This window comes from Hydra vulgaris, chromosome 01 (genome assembly GCF_038396675.1).
Source record: "Hydra vulgaris chromosome 01, alternate assembly HydraT2T_AEP".
NCBI classification, from domain to species: Eukaryota; Metazoa; Cnidaria; class Hydrozoa; order Anthoathecata; family Hydridae; genus Hydra; species Hydra vulgaris.
In genome coordinates, this window is record NC_088920.1 from 23,165,001 (window position 1) to 23,184,788 (window position 19,788).

Below are 19,788 nucleotides of genomic sequence, written 5' to 3' on the forward strand. Positions count from 1 at the left end.
TGTGTATGTGTTAATATGTGTTATATAATTGTGTTTAAATATGTATATAAGGTGTATATTTAACCTTATATACATATTTGAACACATTTATTGTGTTTATAGTTGGTACATATGTTTATATTATGTTGTTTCCATGTTTTCAAAGTGCTATGAATTGGTAAATTGTAGAGCAAGATTTGTCAACCTTGCCAAGTGATGTACTTATAATAGAAGGTTACACAACAATTTTTAGTGTCAAACTGTTACTGCTTTAGGTATAGGTGTTTTCAAGCCTTTATTATTAATTATTCTAAAAATACATTATGTATTTTAATAATATTTTGCGTAAAGTTGTCATCTATGTTCTGTTATATATGAATGCTGTGTTACTTAAGTAATGTTATATGCATATTATATTAACTTATGGTGTGTGCTATTGTTGTGTGTTGTTGCTGTAATGTTGTTTTTTTGTTATCTTTTGAGTTGATAGACATTTGGCTTACCTTCACATTGGTGTCTATCGTTAAAAATGATAGATAGGTAATTTTATTATTAAAAATTACTGCTTTTAATCATTCACTAAAAGCCAAGACAAATTATTTTGCCATATATACAATTTGTTTTATCTCAATTTGATTTTTTGTCTGTAGCGCTGACAAAATATTTATAGAAAAATCATGTACTAAATGATTTTTCTATAAATATTTTGAAATCATGATGTTCCAGTGTAAATTATTTTGTAAAAGCTAACATGATATAATAATATTTTAGAACTACTACTCTGGTCAATCACAACAGCTTTTTTTTCATTTTTTGTATGTAATGTTTTTCTTATTTATTTACTTATTCGTTACATTTTTTATTTTCGATTTACTAGATGATGCATTTATGTGGTATAGAAAAACAAAATATTGTATAGTTGTGAATTTTTTAAAAACGTTTACTAATAATTTTTTTGAAGAAATAATATTGCAGTTTGTAAAAAAGGATTTACAATGTTTTTTTTAATTTTTCTGTGTTAGCAGTATGTTTATTATTAGAATTGCATGTTTTTAATAATTTTTTTTATTATTATTTGCTAATTTATTTTCAAACATCTCCTAGCTGATATATATATTTTTTTAAGTCATAAGATTATTGTAAAGTTTATTTCAAACGACAGTTTGCTATATATAAAAATTATTTGTGTGTGATATTTAGAGTAGAAAAAGATTTTTTTATGTTACTACTTTCAGTCCAAAGTGAAGTTTAAATGGATGATATTAGGCTAGAAGCAGATATTAGTTTAGAAAATGGAAATGTTAATAGGCAAGTTAACCGTTGCAGAAATGAAAGAGATAGGCTTAGGTGAGATAAAATTTATAATTGACAAAATGCTGCTTGGCAAGCAGCAAATAATTTGAACCTAAATAAGTTTTGTTAGGCAAATCATGTTACATTATTTCAGTATTACAATTGTAAACTATCAGTTAGACAATTTTTCACTCTTTTATAGCAAAAAATTGTTTCAGCAATATGCTGTTGATGCGTATGTTAAAATTAAAGGCAACGCCTTGCTTTCATCAGAAATAACCAAAACAAACTGAGAAGCAAGCAGTATGATGCCTTACACGAACATGTAAACAATCTCGGAAATGATCATAATGTTAGACCAGAGCGTATTGTAGTTTTGACATCAACTTATGTAGGAAGTCCTAGAGCTTTAAAAGAAAACTTTGAAGATGCTATGGCTATAATTAAAAAGTATGGTAAACCAGATCTTTTATCACTTTCACTTGCAAGGCAAAATGGCAGTCAGACAGCAAATGATAGACCTGACTTGGTTACTTGAGTATTTAAACTCAAATTAAATGACCTTCTCAATGACATTTTTAAGTTGTAACTTATGTTCAGGTTATTAAATTTCAAAAGCGTGGATTGCCACACGTTCATATTTTACTTCACTTTGCAAATGATGATAAACTTGAAACAGCACATGATATCAATAACTTAATATCTGGAGAAATTCCGATTGTTAACAGTGATCTTTATGAGGTTGTAAAAACTTGCATGATTCACAATCCATGTGGCATACTGAATCCAAACTCTCTCTGCATGAAAGATGGGGTGTGCAGCAAAAACTATCCTAAAGAATTTAATGCTAACATAGTAGCCGTTCATAATGGTTATCCATGCTATAGACGTTGTGATAATGGTTTGGTTATTAATATTAAAGGTAACGATATGGATAACCGCTAGGTGGTACCTTACAAACCATGTTTATCAAAGAAATATCAAGCGTGGATTAATGTTAAAGCTTGCATGTTTGTTAAGACTGTTAAATATTTGTACAAATACATATATAAGGATCACGACTGTGCCAATATCTAAATAAATAATCGAATTAATCATGATGAAGTAAACACTGTTGGAACAAAAACTAAGTATAAGTTATATGATTAGTATAGTTATATAAATAAAGCATTTATATCTGCACCTCAGAAGTCGAAGTCAGTTGTCACATTTTAGAAACTGTTCAGGATAGAGGAAATAGTAAAATAATTAGTCTTTATTAGCTTATTCTTGATGGTTAAATTTGTGCAATATTTTTGTGTTTTATTTAATTATCTTAAGGCGCATGATATATAATTTTGACAAAAAAAAAGTTAAATAAAAAAAGTAAAAAGTTGTTTCTGGACAACAGACGTTTCTCCTTTAAACATTTTAGGATACCAAACCTTTTATATTGATCTAACTTTGTTTCACATTGTCGTAGAACAACAGTCTTAATACCTCTGTGTAGATACTGAAAAAACTAAAAAGGTCTCATCCATGACTCATTTTCACAAAAAAATTGACAGTAATATCTGAGGTACAGATATTAAGATTTAAAGTTTATTTTAGTTTATAGTTTCGGTTTAGTTTATAGCTACTTTTAGTTAGTTTTAGCTTCAGTTATCTTTTTTTCTTACTTTAGACAACTTTATGGAAGAAATTAGGGGAATAGGTAAAAATATTATAATCATATTTTAAATGTAAATATTATTTTATTGATTATTCTGAGGTACACTTTTTTGTCTTTAGTGTCTGATTGAAGCATAACTAATAGGGCTGTGTTTTATATTTTGTATGGAGAAATATTTGCAATACGTGAAAGAAATATTTCATAAATATGACATTTTTTAACTGTGTTTTACTCATATTTTTATTAAAATTTTTCACATATTTCAACCTTTTTAATATCCTTCAACCCCTTTTTAATTTACTCTCATTTTTTTTTAAATATTTTTAGCATCTTCTGTTACCAATGAAAATGGTGAGGTTATGCTTTATATTTTAATTAAATAAAATTGCAAATATTTATAATTTTTAATAAATATGACATTTTTAACTGGTCAAGTTATACTCATATTTTTATTAAAATAAATTTTTTTACATGTTTAACCCTATTTGATTTATTAATTTTTTTTTAAATATCTTAAGCATTGTCTTCTGTTACCTTTAAAAATAGTGAGGTTATGCTTTATATTTTGATTAAATAAAATTGCAAATATTTATAACTTTTATTATATTCTTTTTTTTTTAATTTAGAGTCTTTAACATTTGAGAGCTTTTGTAATTTTAGATGCGTTAACATTTGAGCACTACAGAAATTATCGCTCCCAACACCCAGGGCCTCTCTTGGAGAGGTCCTTCAAAAAGTATTGTAGCAATGGCGGTATGTATGAGCCCTCCTTCAAATGGAGGGCTCATCCATACTGGGGTGATAGGAGACACCAAAGAAAAAACAGCAACCAAAAGGTTGTAAATGTCTTCTATCAGTGAAGATATTTATAACTTTTGCCACTTTTTATTTGGTTGCTGCTTTTTCTTCGGTGATTTTTTTTTTTTTTAATTTTGTAAACTTTTTATAATAATATATTATGTTTTATATTTGATTTGATTTTACTTAAGACACTTGATTTTATTTAAGTAAAATCAAATTAACTTAAGAACAAAACTAAGTATGAATTTTACTATTTATAATAACAATTAAAAATTTTTAAATTTGAATGATTTTAATCTTTTTTATAAATTCAAACATATAATCATGCCCTTTTTTTAGTTGCATTTGTCATCACTTGATTAGCTTGCTTACTGTTGAAACATGGATTTAATTTAGTAAATTTAAATGATGTAAAGTTTACTCTATTAATCATTAGTCAACAGTTAAGGAGAAGCTGTTATTTTACATAATAAGGTAAAAAAAAATTAGTTTACAAAATAAAACCAGTTTTTATGTTTTTGTCGTAAACAGTAACAGTTACTTTTCTTATGCTCATAAATATTTATTGCATGTCTTTTTTTAATTAGCATGCTGCCTTGGAAACACTCTTTTAGGTATAGGCAGGCTTTTCTTATTTGGACCTGCTGTGTTGTAAAAGATTTTAAAAAAATTAACTGATGTTGAGTTCTTTTTTTTCTTTATGTCGTTAACTATAAGCAATGACATTGCTGATAAGGAGCCCAATTTAAAATATTATTTATAGAAAATTTGTAGTTAATTAAATTTTTTAAGACGAAACATCGAGTCATATTGTTATTAATGATTTAATTACTAATAACCTGTATTATGGGTTGCTTTCTGCTAGTTAAGAATTTATATTTAACCAATTTAAAATTGAATATGAACAAGCACTAAAAAATAATGGATACAAAAACTTTGATCAGATCAAACAAAAAGCACTCCAAAAAAATCCTAAACACAATATCTATGGTTCAATACCCACAACACAAAAACATCTCCACAGATGTCGCTAAAATGTTTTTAAAATTACTAGAAAAAAACTTTCTTAAAACCTAAATCACAAACTATACAAAATAAAAAAAATATTTAGACTAAAACATTTTGAAAGAAATATTTAGGCTGAAAAATTTGAAAAAAATATTTAGAGTGAAATATTTTAAATGATTATTTAGTCTGATATATTTTGAAAAACTGTTTAATAATTTCTCTTTTAACTGTCTAATAATTTCTACAAAACATATAATCAAAGTGTATCACAATCCAGATTTAAGATCAATTACAATTAACAAAAAATTAATTTTATATAAGTTTCTTCTACCATAAAATTAACACAATATAACTATTAAAAAAAATTTAAGAATAAATAAATATTTTATTACCTAACTTTTTCTTGACTTGATAAGGTATCTAAAATTTAAAATATTTAACATTTTTATGTTGAAACAATTTTCATCATAAAAATCAAAAAGTTAAAAAATGTTACTATAATGGTCCTATATAATGATTTGTTTAATAAAAGTTCTTCAGAATGCTTTGCATTATTATTTTGTATAATGAAAACACCATGTTTTTGGTGGTTTAATAGAAAGTAGATAGAAAAGCTAATAGAAGTATAAACAAATCAAAAAAAAAAATATCATTAAATCAAGAAATGCTAAAACAGTGAACTTTTACTAAATTAAGGTAATATCATTATTTTAACATTTAGTTAATAGATCAAAATAAAACTAAGAAAAGAAATAAAGAATTATTTTCAAAAAAGACCAATAAAAAAAACTAGAAAAAAAACCCAGCTGATCAGATGCAATTAAAAATTCAGAAGTTAGGAAAGATGGAAGAACTTTTTCTTCAGACATATTGTTAAGTAGATGATATTTTCAAAATATTATACACAAAAGAACACTACATAAGGTCTTGTTTTAAACGTTAAATGGCAAGCCATTTGCATACCTTTTAAGCCCTTTAATGTAGGCTTTATATTATTTCAGTCTAGCCACTTTTTATCATTTTTAAATTTTTAAAATTTTTATAATAATATAATAATTATAATAATTTTTATAAATTTAAGTTATTGTTTAAGAGTAAGATAAAGATAAGAGATAAAAATTTTTATATTTTAGATAAGAAAAAAGATAAAATCTTTTTAAGATAAGAGAAGAAATTAATAAAATAAAAAGCACTTATGAAGTTTGAATGACGATTACATAATTAAGTTTGAATGACAATTAGTTGATTTTATTGCATCAGACATTGATTTTATTGCAATTGACATCTTCACAGTTCCAATAATTTCAAGCGCACATATTTAATAGTACGCCATGGTTCTTTATGCAAAGAATCGCATGAAACAAGATAGTAACCCCAAAAGAAGCAGTTGTTTACTTGAGATTTTTTTATTTTTTCATAAAAAAGACATTAATTTAGCTTTATGTAAGTTTTTTTTTTAATCTAAAATCTATACAGTTTATATGATTTTTTTGTATAATATTTGTAAACAAGGAAAAAACAAGGAAAAAAACAAAAACAAAAAACAACGAATATGTACGTTTAGTGTAAAAGCTCTTAATAGTATGATTATTAGTAATAGTACTATTAATACATATATATATGTATATATATATATACATATATATATATATATATAAATATAAATATATATATATATATATATATATATATATGTATTAGATTATTAGTAATAGTATCATACTATTAATACATATATATATATATATATGTATTTTTATATATATATATATATATATATATATATATATATATATATATATATATATATATATATATATATATATATATATATATATACATATATATATATATATATATATATATATATATATATATATATATATATATATATATATATAATATATATAAAATAAGGAAGTTATAAATTAGCTCCTGTAACCAAAACAATTAAAATGGCCTGATTACTTTCAACTAAACAAGTTAGTTTTCTATTTGGTACTAAACTTACTAACTATTTAAACTAAAAAAAGTTTTTTATCAATAGATCGTTTAAAAATGTTATTTTAAAAAAGAAATTATATTGACAGTGTACAATAAGCTATTTTTAATGCATTTGGCCTGTTTATTTCATTAGAACTAAAAACTGAAAAATTAGGATTTATAAAAATACAGTCTTGATGAAAATAAAAGACACTTAAAGACTGTCTTAATGATAAGATAAAATTAAAGAAAAGTTTTCAAGATTTATTTGAAAGACAATGCATATATTAGCTCGGTGATATAAAAATTACAAATATTATCTTAATTGACATTTTCAGTTTTTTTTCCTAAGTAAACTTTTCAATGTCATCACTGAAATCAACTCATTTTGCTAAATTATTTACAATATATAAGATGGCAAGGTGATTTAAGCAATCTTGACAGGTTGTGCTTTTTTGCCATAATTTCAATTTATTTACCAGCTTGCTAAATGATCTTTCTGCTGATAATACAGTTACTGGAATTGTAAAAAACAGTTTAATTGTCAGACAGATGCCATAACAAATTGAATTCTGCAGACAAAGGGGAGAACTTTCTATACCAAAATTGTTTTGTATATATTTTTCAGATGAAGTATTTCACTAATTAAATCTTCTGACAGATCTTTCTTGTATACATTTACAAGTTTGGCCACTTTTAAATTTAGGTAAACATCCTAATATTTCTGCAAATTAAAAATGGGCGAGAATAAATCACATATTGCATTGGCTTCTTCAAATCGTGTGCTCAAATCATTAATTATAAAATCCAATACTGGTTAAACTACAGAAGTTATGAAACCTTGATCTTGTTCAGTAAAATAATTTCCTTTTTGTAGGAAACTGAGCTTGTATCCCAATAACTTGTGCGACAACTTTTGCCTCTTGAAAATACTTTCCCATGATTATATGAGTTATCTCCTTCACTAAATCTTAGATAAGGGCTGTTTCAACATAAAGGGATATTCCTTTGCTTTGTATGACAACGTTCTAATTGTCGATAGGTGCTAGTATTTCGTGCCAATTGGTTGAATGACTTGAATTCTATCACTCCACCTTGTTAAAACAGCAATATATGTGAAATAAGTAAAAAAACAGGAAGGTTACCTGAATTGATGAAACGTCTGTTTGTTTTCAATTTTTAACTATAGATATTGTTTTTGGTTTAAAAGTTTTTCTTTATCTTTTCACATTTATTTTTAATTCAAAACAATAATTTCACTCGATTTTACTATTTTTCCAGTTACTATCACCAAGCCCTTATTACATTCAGGCCCTAGTGCTACAGTACCACCATCCCACTATATATTTACATATATATACGTATATATATATATATATATATATATATATATATATATATATATATATATATATATATATATATATATATATATACATATATATATTACATGCAGGCCATTCCATTACGTGAATATTTTTTTCTCTAAACCAAGCTTTTGTAAGTTTTGAATTATAGATAGCAGCATTATCTTGTTGAAAAGTGAAATTTTCACCCATCAATTCCTCATGCTATGCTCAAGCAAACTTATTTCTAATAAGCCAATGTAGTCCTGTGATTTGAAATTTGTCGAAATCCATGCTAGTAGGAGTTTTCCAGCAAAGGAAAAAGCCCCCCAAACCATAACAGTTTCACCACCAAAGTTACAACTTATCCGAGTTTCTTTCTCTTTTTGAAGATCATACCAGTAATACTGATCGCCATCAGGACCATCTAGATTGAACTTTTTTTCATCACTAAAGAGAACTTGATGCCATTCTTCCTGCCAAGACATGTGTTCTTTTGCAAATTGTAATCTTACTTCTTTATGACAAGTAGTAAGTTTTGGTTTTAGATTTCACTTTTTCCAAACTGTGTTTGGATCTTCGTGTAACATTTGTCTCACACGTTGAACAGGTAATTGTAAATCAGCATGAATTTGAGATGCAGTCATGTTCTGAGCAGCAGCACAACGTACAATAAACCCATTTAGTACGATTATCAATTTTATGTTTGCCACCACTTCCCTTATAAGTTCCATAATTAAGGCCAATCTTGAAGTAATTATTAACCACTTTTGGAGATCTTTTAATTTTCTTTGCAATTTCTCGATTAGATAAGCTTGTATCTTTGAATGCTTTAATTACTGCTAATTCTTCATTCGTTAAACGCTTACCACGCCCCATTTCAAATTAAGGTATCAAAAACCAAATGTTAGAAAATTTATGAGCACTAATTTCACAGCCTCTGTTTAATTTACAAATAATAATCAAAAACAAATGCGTATTACCAGATCACAAATATACAAGTAAACTGAAAATAATTATTGATGAGGCTAATTCTATTTATTACATATATATGTGTGTGGATACAAAAGATGCACTGTACAAACTTGTTAACAGATTTACAAAACATTGGATCAGTACATGGTGAGGCTAATTTTATTTACTACACTGCACAGTGGGACAGAGTGTGCCAAACTACCAAAAAATCAATGTCAGCATTGCACGGTGAAAATTTGTCATAATGGTGAAGACATGTTCATTAGAGGAAATATCTAGTTAAAAAAACATTCAATATTAATTTAAGCGTAATTTTATTGACTTTCATTTTAAACTATATTATTTTAATTAAGAATGTTTCTTTCGATCAGGATTTTAAAAATAATTTGACGTAAATGTAATCATTAATTTTTATGCATCGAAAACAGACAGTTTTTGATATTTTTTTGCTACTAACCTTTACTATTAGATATCAGCAGCCATATTCACATCTCTCCGTTAAGCTTAATGGAGCTTTTGTCTAAAATTTCATTACAATATTTCTAAGTAAAGAAACAACGAAAATTTCTATAAATTCGTTTAAATAAAACTAATACCAAAATAAAACATTTATGTTTAAAAAATTTTATTTTATAGAAATTTTTTATTAATGTAGTTAATAATCAGTTTTTGACTAACGCTCTGTTAAGTTTAATGGAGAGATGAAAATACGGCTGCAGATAAACTATCCTCCAATATCTTCAAAACATTTGACTATGTAAATCTCATGCAAAATGTATGTAAATAGCCATGCATCATAAATACTTTGTAACTTTTTGCAATAAAAAAAGTTATAACAAAAGATTGGTGTTTGGTTAATGGTTAGTTGGTGAGAAATACTGAACATGTAAAAAAGATGTTTAGTACACAAAGAATACCTACAAAATCTTTCATTACTGTTATAATATATAAGTTTTGTAAATGTAAATCTAAAAAAGTTATTTTATGACAAATACATGCATCGAAAAGTAACATTTTTAATGTTTACACTGATAAAAGTTTTCTTGTCCATTAAAAGCATTTCGTACTTTTCACCAAAATAATTAATTTTTTTAATACTTTTTTTTATATTGTATAATTACATGTTTATTACTTTATTTATGCATTTTATATATAAATATAGCTATACTATGAAAATAATTTTGGCACAAAAAACTCAATTTTGTCCCAAAATGCACTGCATATAAAAAAAATGTTATTTGTTTATGTATATTTTTAATAAAATGTAAAAAATCTACTTATATAACATTTTATTCAGGATCATAGGTAATATAAGATTGAAAAAACACAAAACATTGTCTCATCCAAGTGGAAAATTTGAAACTTCAATTCTAGATTTGCCCCTCTCTTGATAATTTCTGATTGCTAAAATTACGTCATCTGTTTCTTAGACCTTTAAACATGATAGCTGAGGCTTTTTCATAAATTGTTGAAGTCACTTTTTTTTGCGTATGTGACGTCACTTTGTGGAAAAAACTAGAGAAACAAACTAGAAATAAGATTTTATTTAAATTAAAAAAAAAACTCCTTCTATTATAGATATATGGAATATATTTTTATGAGATGTATTCTAATAAAGACAAAAACTACTTATTTATTACTATTGTAATAAATACAATCTCTTATCCGTAAATGATATATCTGTACCAGTTTTATGTATTTTTATGTATTTAAAACTAATAAAAAATCGTAAGATAAATACAAAAGGAAACTTCACGCATAAAGGTTTATTTTGCCACAAACTGACAACAATGCGCAAAACTTTTTTGGCTTAACTTTTAGGTTGACATTTAATATTATTGTTTAGTTTTTAATCATAATCTTAAGAATGAAATTTTTTTATGACTATGTTTTAATGGCCTAAGATCTTCTTAGTTCCGTTTGTATAGCATTATGTACAAATTTACATAATTTACATAATATATACACACACATATATATATGTGTGTGTGTATATATATATATATTTATATATATATATATATTTATATATATATATATTTAGCATTATGTACAAATTTACATAATGCAATACAAATATATATTTATACACACACATATATATATATGTGTGCGTGTGTATAAATATATATATATATATATATATATTTATACACACACATATATATATACATATATATATACATATATATGTACATATATATATATATATATATATATATATATATATACATATATATATATATATATATATATATATATATATATATTTATACACACATATATATATACATATATATATATATATATACATATATATATACATATATATATATATATATATATATACATATACATATATATACATATACATATATATATATATATATATATATATATATATATATATATATATATATATATATATATATATATATATGTATATATATATATATAGAACACAAACATATATGTATATATATATATATATATATACATATATATATATATATATATATATATATATATATATATATATATGTATGTGTATATACATATATATATATATATATATATATATGTATGTGTATATACATATATATATATATATATATATATATATATATATATATATATATATATATATATATATATATATGTATATATATATATATGTATATATATGTATATATATATAGATGTATATAATTTATATATATATATATATATATATATATATATATATATATATATATATATATATATATATATATATATATATATATATATATTTATATATATATATATACATATATATATATACAGTATCGGACAAAATGAGTGCAACCAAATAATGCTAATTTAGTTTCTTTATATAAAAGTGCTGCATTTTTTCAATTTAGAGAAATAACTATGTAACTGTTTAGAGACAAAGTTATGCAAGTTTTATTCATCACAAAGTTCATTATTTGTACACGAAAATTAATATATTAATCAAAAGTATTAAAAAAAGTTGATTTCCTTCTGGACAAAACAAGTGCAACTCGACAAAATGTTGACGAAGCTGTATTACGCTATCAATATTTCGTGGTGAATCCTTTGTTGTCGATCACAGCCTTGCATCTTCGAGGCATAGATTCAATCAGGTGATCAATGAAAATTTGTGGAATCGCTGCCCAGGCTTTTTGGATTTGTTCAAACAGTTGATCCTTATTACAAACACCTTCACGATTAATTCTGCGGTTAACAATCTCCCATAGGTTCTCGATACGGTTGAGATCCGGAGATTGAGGCGACCAATCCATCACCGATAGGTGGTTGTCTTGAAACCACTGCTTGACTACTTTTGCAGTGTGTTTCGGATCATTGTCTTGCTGAAAAATCCATTTTATTGGCATATTCCATTCAGCATGAGGTAACATAACATCTTTCAGGATATTTTTATACATGAAACAGTCCATTGTTCCATCATTTTGATATATTGGACCTAGACCGTTAGCAGAAAAACACCCCCAGACCATTACATTGCCTCTACCATGCTTCACGGTCTTATGATAGTAACGTAAATCGAGGCGTTTTCCGGCCGGTTGACGTACACGGCAAATGCCATCGCTCCCAATCATGTTGAACTTCGATTCATCACTGAACAGGACAGTTCGCCATTTCTGCACATTCCAGTCAATATGAGATCTAGCAAACAGGAGTCTTTTCTTTTGGTTTTTTAGTGAAATCAGCGGTTTCTTTGCAGGGCGTCGAGAAAACAATCCGGCTTCAACAGCACATTGTCTGATTGTTCGGTCCAATGCAGGCAGTTCTAAATGCTTTTGTATCTCGACTGATGATATTCTGGGATCCTTCTTGAAGGATCTGACGATCATAGAACCCTCTCTAGAAGTGGTGGAACGCGGTCTTCCACCTTTGTTATCTGCTGCCAACTTCCCCGTAGAACGATATTCGGAACATAGTCTTGATACGGTCCATTTTTTCACGCGATATTTATCACAAATACTTTTTTGTGACATTCCACTTACATAATCGCTAATAATTTTCTTTCTTAGTTCCAATCCAAGACTGTCGGGAGCCATTTTTGCACTTAAAGTCATAAAAATAATAAAAATAAATAATCACGCTTCTTAAGGCTTACTGTGTTATATTTACTTTACACTTTGATAAAACTCACTTCGATAAACTGTCTTGATAATACTGACTGATTGACTTCTATATACTGACTGAATTACATGTCAATTTACATGTCTCTTATATAGTAAAATGAACCTGTGTGAACCTGTTCTGGAAGATTCTAGATGCTTCTTTTCGATGCTTCTGGATGCGTCTGGATGCTTCTGAATGTTTCTGGATATTTCTGGATGCTACTGGATGCTTCCAGATGCTTCTTCTGGAAACTTTTGGAAGCTTCTGCATGCTTCTGGAAACTTCTGGAAACTTCTGGATACTTCCTTTAATTATTAAAAAACTTCCGTGATGTTGACCTGGACCAGACTTAAGAAAATGAAACAAATCAAAAAAGTTGCACTTGTTTTGTCCGCTGCAAAATGGCACTTGTCAACAAAATTTTGCCTGTGTGCTGTCACCTGTCAGCTGATTGCTCATGTCATGGCATGCTATGACTCCAGACTCCTGAACTGTTTGCTGTGGTAGTATAGTTCGTTTCGTTTTTAAGACATGTAAAATTAGGAACACTTTTTAGCATTGTTCGATGTTGGTTGCAAATGTTTTGTCCAATACTGTATATATCCAATACTGTATATATTATTACACCATCACTTTGAGCATTGAGCAGAGCGCACGTGTAAACGAAGAAAGTTAGAGATAATTTAATATATTTGACTTACATATTTTTTTGATTATTGTTATAGAGAATGAAAAGATAATTACTATGGGAATGCTAAGGGAATAAATGTCAATTTAATCTGACACAATTTTAAAGTGCTTTAAAGAAACTTTAAGATGCTTCCAAGAAAAAATTGATAGCTTAGAAAGAGATGTTGAAGACCTTAAACGTGGCCTAAATTTTAACGGTGATCAACTTGCGACAAAGATAAGCAAAGTTGACAAAAAAATGGACGAAATTAAAACTTCATTAATCGGAATCAAATCTTTTCAAGGAAAATTAGTCAGCGAATCTACCAAAAATAAAAGAAAAACAGTTGACTTGGAAGATCGAAATCGCCGAAACAATTTGCGAATTGTGGGTGTTGAAGAGGGACCCAATGAGACAAGCGAGGAGGTTTTAAAAAAACTGAAAACGCTTATTAAAGAGGATCTTCAAATAAATGAACCAATAACCATAGAAAGAGCCCATCGGGTTGGAAAATTTGAAAACAAGCCGAGGACAATTATTTGCAAATTATTAAACTGGCAGGAAAAAGAAAATGTTCTGGCTAGGGCAAGAAATCTAAAGGGGAAAAATATTTTTATTAATGAAGACTTTAGTGAATAAACTATGAGAATCCGCAAAGAATTATTTGCACAAGCAAAAATGCATCGAAGTCAAGGAAATATGCGAACGTAGTATACAACCGCCTGATCGTAAGAGAAATGCTGAGTATAAGCAATGCGACGTCAAACAAAGATAAGTGAAAACAAATTTATTTTTAATATTTTTATTTTTTATATTACTTATTGACTTTGATTAAAAATTATTAAACGATCTAATAAGAAATGAGTTCAACTAACAAGAATAACATAACAATTAATATTGAAAACCTAGAGTCTCCAGTTTTAAACTTTTTGAGAGCTAACAAAAATGAATATAGTTTTTTGACTGAAATAAATTTTAGTTGTCTCGACAACTCATACTATAAACCTGACGAGTTTAATAGAGAAAAAAACAATAAAGATTTTAGTATATTAAGTATAAACATAAGATCAATGAATAAAAACTTTGAGGCTTTTAAACATTTTTATTACTCTATAAACTATCTTTTTGATGTTATATGTATCTCAGAAACTTGGGAAGATGCAAAAATGCCTTGTCAGAAAATTCTTTGTACAATTTATCATCATACAAAATAATAAGTCAACCACGTGTTGGAAGCAAGGGAGGCGGCGTTGCAATCTATATTCTTGACAAGTTTGTATTTAAAGCAAAAAAAAACTTTTTGTAAAGCAAACAAACATATTGAAACTTTGTGTATTGAAATTCTAAATAAAACTGGTAAGCCTTTTTTAATCTCCTCGCTTTATCGACCAACATGCGGTAAGCAAATTAACTTTCATAATAGCTTTAGAGCAATTATATCGCAAATGAGCATTCAGAATAAGCATTTTTTTTTTGCTGGTGATTTAAACTTGGATGCTATGTGTTATGAAAAGTTTGTAAATACAAAAAACTTTTTTAGTTTACTACTTGACTTTAACATTATATCTACCATTTTTAAGCCAAGGCGTATTACAAAAACTACTTCGTCCTCAATTGATAATAATTTAACTAATAATTTTTTAGATACTTATTTCGAATCTGGCATTTTTATTTCAGATTTCTCTGATCATTTTCCTATCTTTCACATTGCGCACGGAGTTTCATGTAACGACGGCAATAAAAATATATTTGTTACTAAAAGAAATCGTTGTATTAAAAGCCTAGATAAACATAAGAAGAAGTTGTACGAAGAGCGATGGGAAGATGTCTATTCCGCTGCAGACCCCAATAACGCGTTTGACAATTTTTGAATACTTTTCAAAATGTTTATGACAATGTCTGCCCAAAATTAACAACTGAAATAAAAAACAAACAACTTAAAAACCCATGAATGACAAATAATTTGATAAAATCTTCAAAAAGAAAACAAAAGCTTTATATAAATTTTCTAAAATCTAAAAAGGAAATTGACGAAAATGCGTACAAATCATATAAAAAGTTTTATCAAAATAATTTAAAACAAGCGAAAATAAAGTACTATTCTAACCAGCTGGATAAAAATAAGTTTGATATCAAGAAAACTTGGTCTATAATAAATGAAGTAACTGGAAGAGAGAAAAAGAAATTCTCTTGCTTACCAAAACAAGTAATTATGTACAACAAAACCATAACAAGTGAAAAAAATATATGTCAAGAATTTAACAAATATTTTGTTAATGTAGGCGCCTCTCTTGCATCTAATATTGTTCAGTCGACTAAAGTGTTTGATGAATACTTGGGAGATAAACCCGCGACTAGCATATCTAATGAAAAAATAAATAAACACGAGTTTAACAAAGCACTATATGAACTAAAGCGTAACAAGTCATGTGGATATGACGACATTACTAGTAATGTAGCTATCCATGTTATGGATAGTATAATAAAACCATTATTTTATTTAATAGCATTTTCATTTGAGAATAGTATATTTCCTGATAAATTAAAATTAGCTAAAATTCACCCAGTTTTTAAAAATGGTGATTGTTCTTCTGTTTCCAATTAGCGCCCTACATCACTACTCCCTGTCTTTTCAAAAATATTTGAAAGGGTAATTTTTAATAGAATTTATGATTACATGACATTAAATACGCTTTTATACAAAAATCAATTTGGATTTCAGAGATACTGCTCTACTGAACACGCTATTATTGAACTTTCCAATAAAATATCTATGTGCTTTGATAAAGGGGAACAAGTACTTGGAGTATTTATTGATCTCTCTAAGGCATTCGATGCCGTTGATCACGGAATTTTGCTTTCAAAGTTAAAGCATTAGGGCATTAAAGGGCTAATATATAAGTGGGTTAAAAGTTATCTTTTTAATAGAAAACAGTTTGTTGTCCTGGAGGAGTCAGGAGCTCTTGATATTGATTACGGAGTCCCACAGGGATCGATCTTGGGACCTTTATTATTTTTAATATATGTTAATGATATGAATAAAGCTTCTCATAAAATATCGTCAATTATGTATGCAGACAATACAAATTTATTCTACAACAATTCTGATGTAAAAATATTGTTCGAAACAATGAACACTGAACTGAAAAGCTTTAACCAACAGTATATAGCTAATAAGGTATCATTAAATTGTGAAAAAACAAGTTTTACTCTCTTCCATAAAATAAGACAATCAACTAATCTTCTGTTAAAGTTGCCAAAACTGTCAATTAATAAAAAAGAAATAAATCGAGTAAATTATACAAGATTTTTGGGAGTAATTTTTGATGAGAACCTATCATGGAAAAAACATATTAGTCTTATTGAAGCAAAAATATCTTCTGCTATAAGTGTATTATATAAATCTAGGGCCTTTCTTGATTATAAATCACGCAAAATGCTTTACTTCAGTCTTGTTCATTGTCATCTCTCTTACGCTAATATTGTTTGGGCTAATACACACAAAACTAAATTATTAAGATTACAGAGGCTACAAAACCACGCATGTAAAGCGGGTAACTATTTAAAAAGATTAGAAAACCCTTCCCTGTAATGAAATACATGAATGTGTTAAATATATCAAAACTTAATTCGCTTCAAATATTAATATTTATGTATAAATATAAGAATAACTTGCTGCCAAAAGTATTTTCTGATATTTTTACATTGGCGTTTTCACAAAAATACAATCTTCGATCAAATAGCAACCATAACTATCAATTGAGCAGAGTAAAATCGCAAGTGTCAAAATTCTCAATTATTAACCAAGGTCCGTCATTATGGAATCAATTAAAAAATAACAATATAAAAGATTTGAAAAGCACTTCCTCTTTTAAACGACAAATGAAATTGCATCTCCTTAACTTCTGACATATATGCGAGTATGTTTATATATGTGTGTGAAAGTATGTTTGTATATGTGTTTGTGTATGTGTATGTATATATATGAGGATGTATATATAAGTTTTTATTCTTTACCTTGTATTTTTCAGAAAAAATATTTTATTGTAAATTTACTAAAGGCATGTGGGCTTTAAATGTTATTAAATGCTATTGTAAATTATGTTATTGAGTTTTATTCTTCACGTAGTATTTTTCAGAAAAAATGTTTTATTGTAAATTTACTAAAGCCATGTGGGCTTTAAATGTTATTGTAAAGGGGCTCTATGAAAAGATTGTGGTGACACCAGTCATCCGTATCTTCTTTGAGCCCCTGTCTGTTTTATATATATTATTTGTGTAATGTAAAAGTTTCATTGCAATTTTATTATTTTATTTTTTTTAAACAGCGAAGAAAAAAAAATATATATATATATATATATATATAATATATTTATATAAAAATATATTTATATATATATATTATTTAAACGCACTCTTTAAGAGCATTTATTTCTTTCATATACATTCTATAACACAAACGTATAAAGAATATATATATATAAATAATATAAATTTAGACTCAAAATAGTTAAAAAAACTTAAATATAGCAAAAATGATGTCTTTATTAAGAAAAAAAGAAAAGAAATCTTATGAAAACAATTGTTTCTTTCAAGAATGCTTTCATAATATATCTTTGTGTTTACTTTCTTTCATTCGATTCTGCGCATAAGGAACCATGACATAGTATTAAATATGTGCGCGTACAAAATTATTGGAACTGTGGGAAGATCTATTTAAAAATGTTAAGAATAATAAGTAAGGAAAAAAAGAAAGATTTTATTTAAAAAATAACTTATAATTAATAATTTTTCCATCAAAAATGTTCAGCTCAAGAAAAAAAAAGAAGACATAAAGCGGAAAAAAAGAAATCATAAAAGAAACATAAAAATAAAAGTTTTATAGCGCATTTATTATATTCATTATAATATTCATTAGAACAATTTTTATAATAAACAATATCGAAGATAATTACCAAATTTAAAAAATAAAAAATTATTATGGTATGGTATTTTTTCTTAATTGAATTATTTTAATTTACCTCCTTAAGTCCGAGAAGGCTAAAATGATAAAAAGTAGATCAACTTAAATGGCTAACCGTCTAAGTTAAAAGGTTTAACATTTTACATAAATGTCTTGCTATTTTATGTTTTTATTGATTTTCACAGATGAGGAGGCTACTTAGTTGTTATTATAAGCCTTTCTCAACTCAACTCAACAACTCCAAAACAAAAACCTTGACAAACAAGACCGCTGCATGGAGAAAGAAGTTAAGTGCAGTACTAACAGGGATGTGGTGGTAATCAAACTCAGAACCACTTGCTTATAAAACTAGGCATCTACCACTAAACTACTACCGCTAAACCAAATGACATTTTACAAAAAGTTTATTTGTTTTTAACTAAATAAAGAACTTCTTCTATGGATATAACAATATTATTAATTTTTTTTTAAATATGTTGACGGAGTTTAGATTATTAAGCATAAGTATACTTAATAACATTATCAAGTATAAATATATTTGATAACAAGGGTCCAAACACCATCGATATATTGTATTGAAAAATTAATAACAGAGTTATATCTCTAGAAAATGTTTTTTATTCAATTATTACAAATATTTACACTTGAGAAAACACAGCTTTTGCGATATCTATGGTTATATTTATAAGTTTTATTTTGTGAAAAATAATAACTTAAAAAACAATATTTTATAATTGCTTTGTATTTTGTACTTTGTAATCAGCTTTATATTTTTAACAGATTGCTTGATATCAAAAAAGTAAATACAGAAACTTCCTAATAATTTAGACAACAGCCACACATTTAACTTTTTTGTAATAAGGCAAGTGAAGACGCAACATTATATATTTTTTAATAAATAGTACTTTTTTCATTAAAATGCCATTAAAATTTCAATTTTTTTATTTATTTATTATGGTTCCCACGG

At 26.5% G+C, this 19,788-nt stretch overlaps 1 protein-coding gene across 1 annotated transcript in view; it reads right to left on the bottom strand.

Moving 5' to 3' along the window:
* The window catches only part of LOC136074261 (uncharacterized), a 36,509-nt gene that overhangs the window by 6,711 nt on the left and 10,010 nt on the right, over window positions 1–19,788 (bottom strand). Inside the window, exon 5 of the mRNA XM_065786566.1 lies at window positions 5,125–5,152. Within this exon, the coding sequence (XP_065642638.1) occupies window positions 5,125–5,152 (28 nt within the window). The remainder of the gene's footprint in view (window positions 1–5,124; window positions 5,153–19,788) is intronic.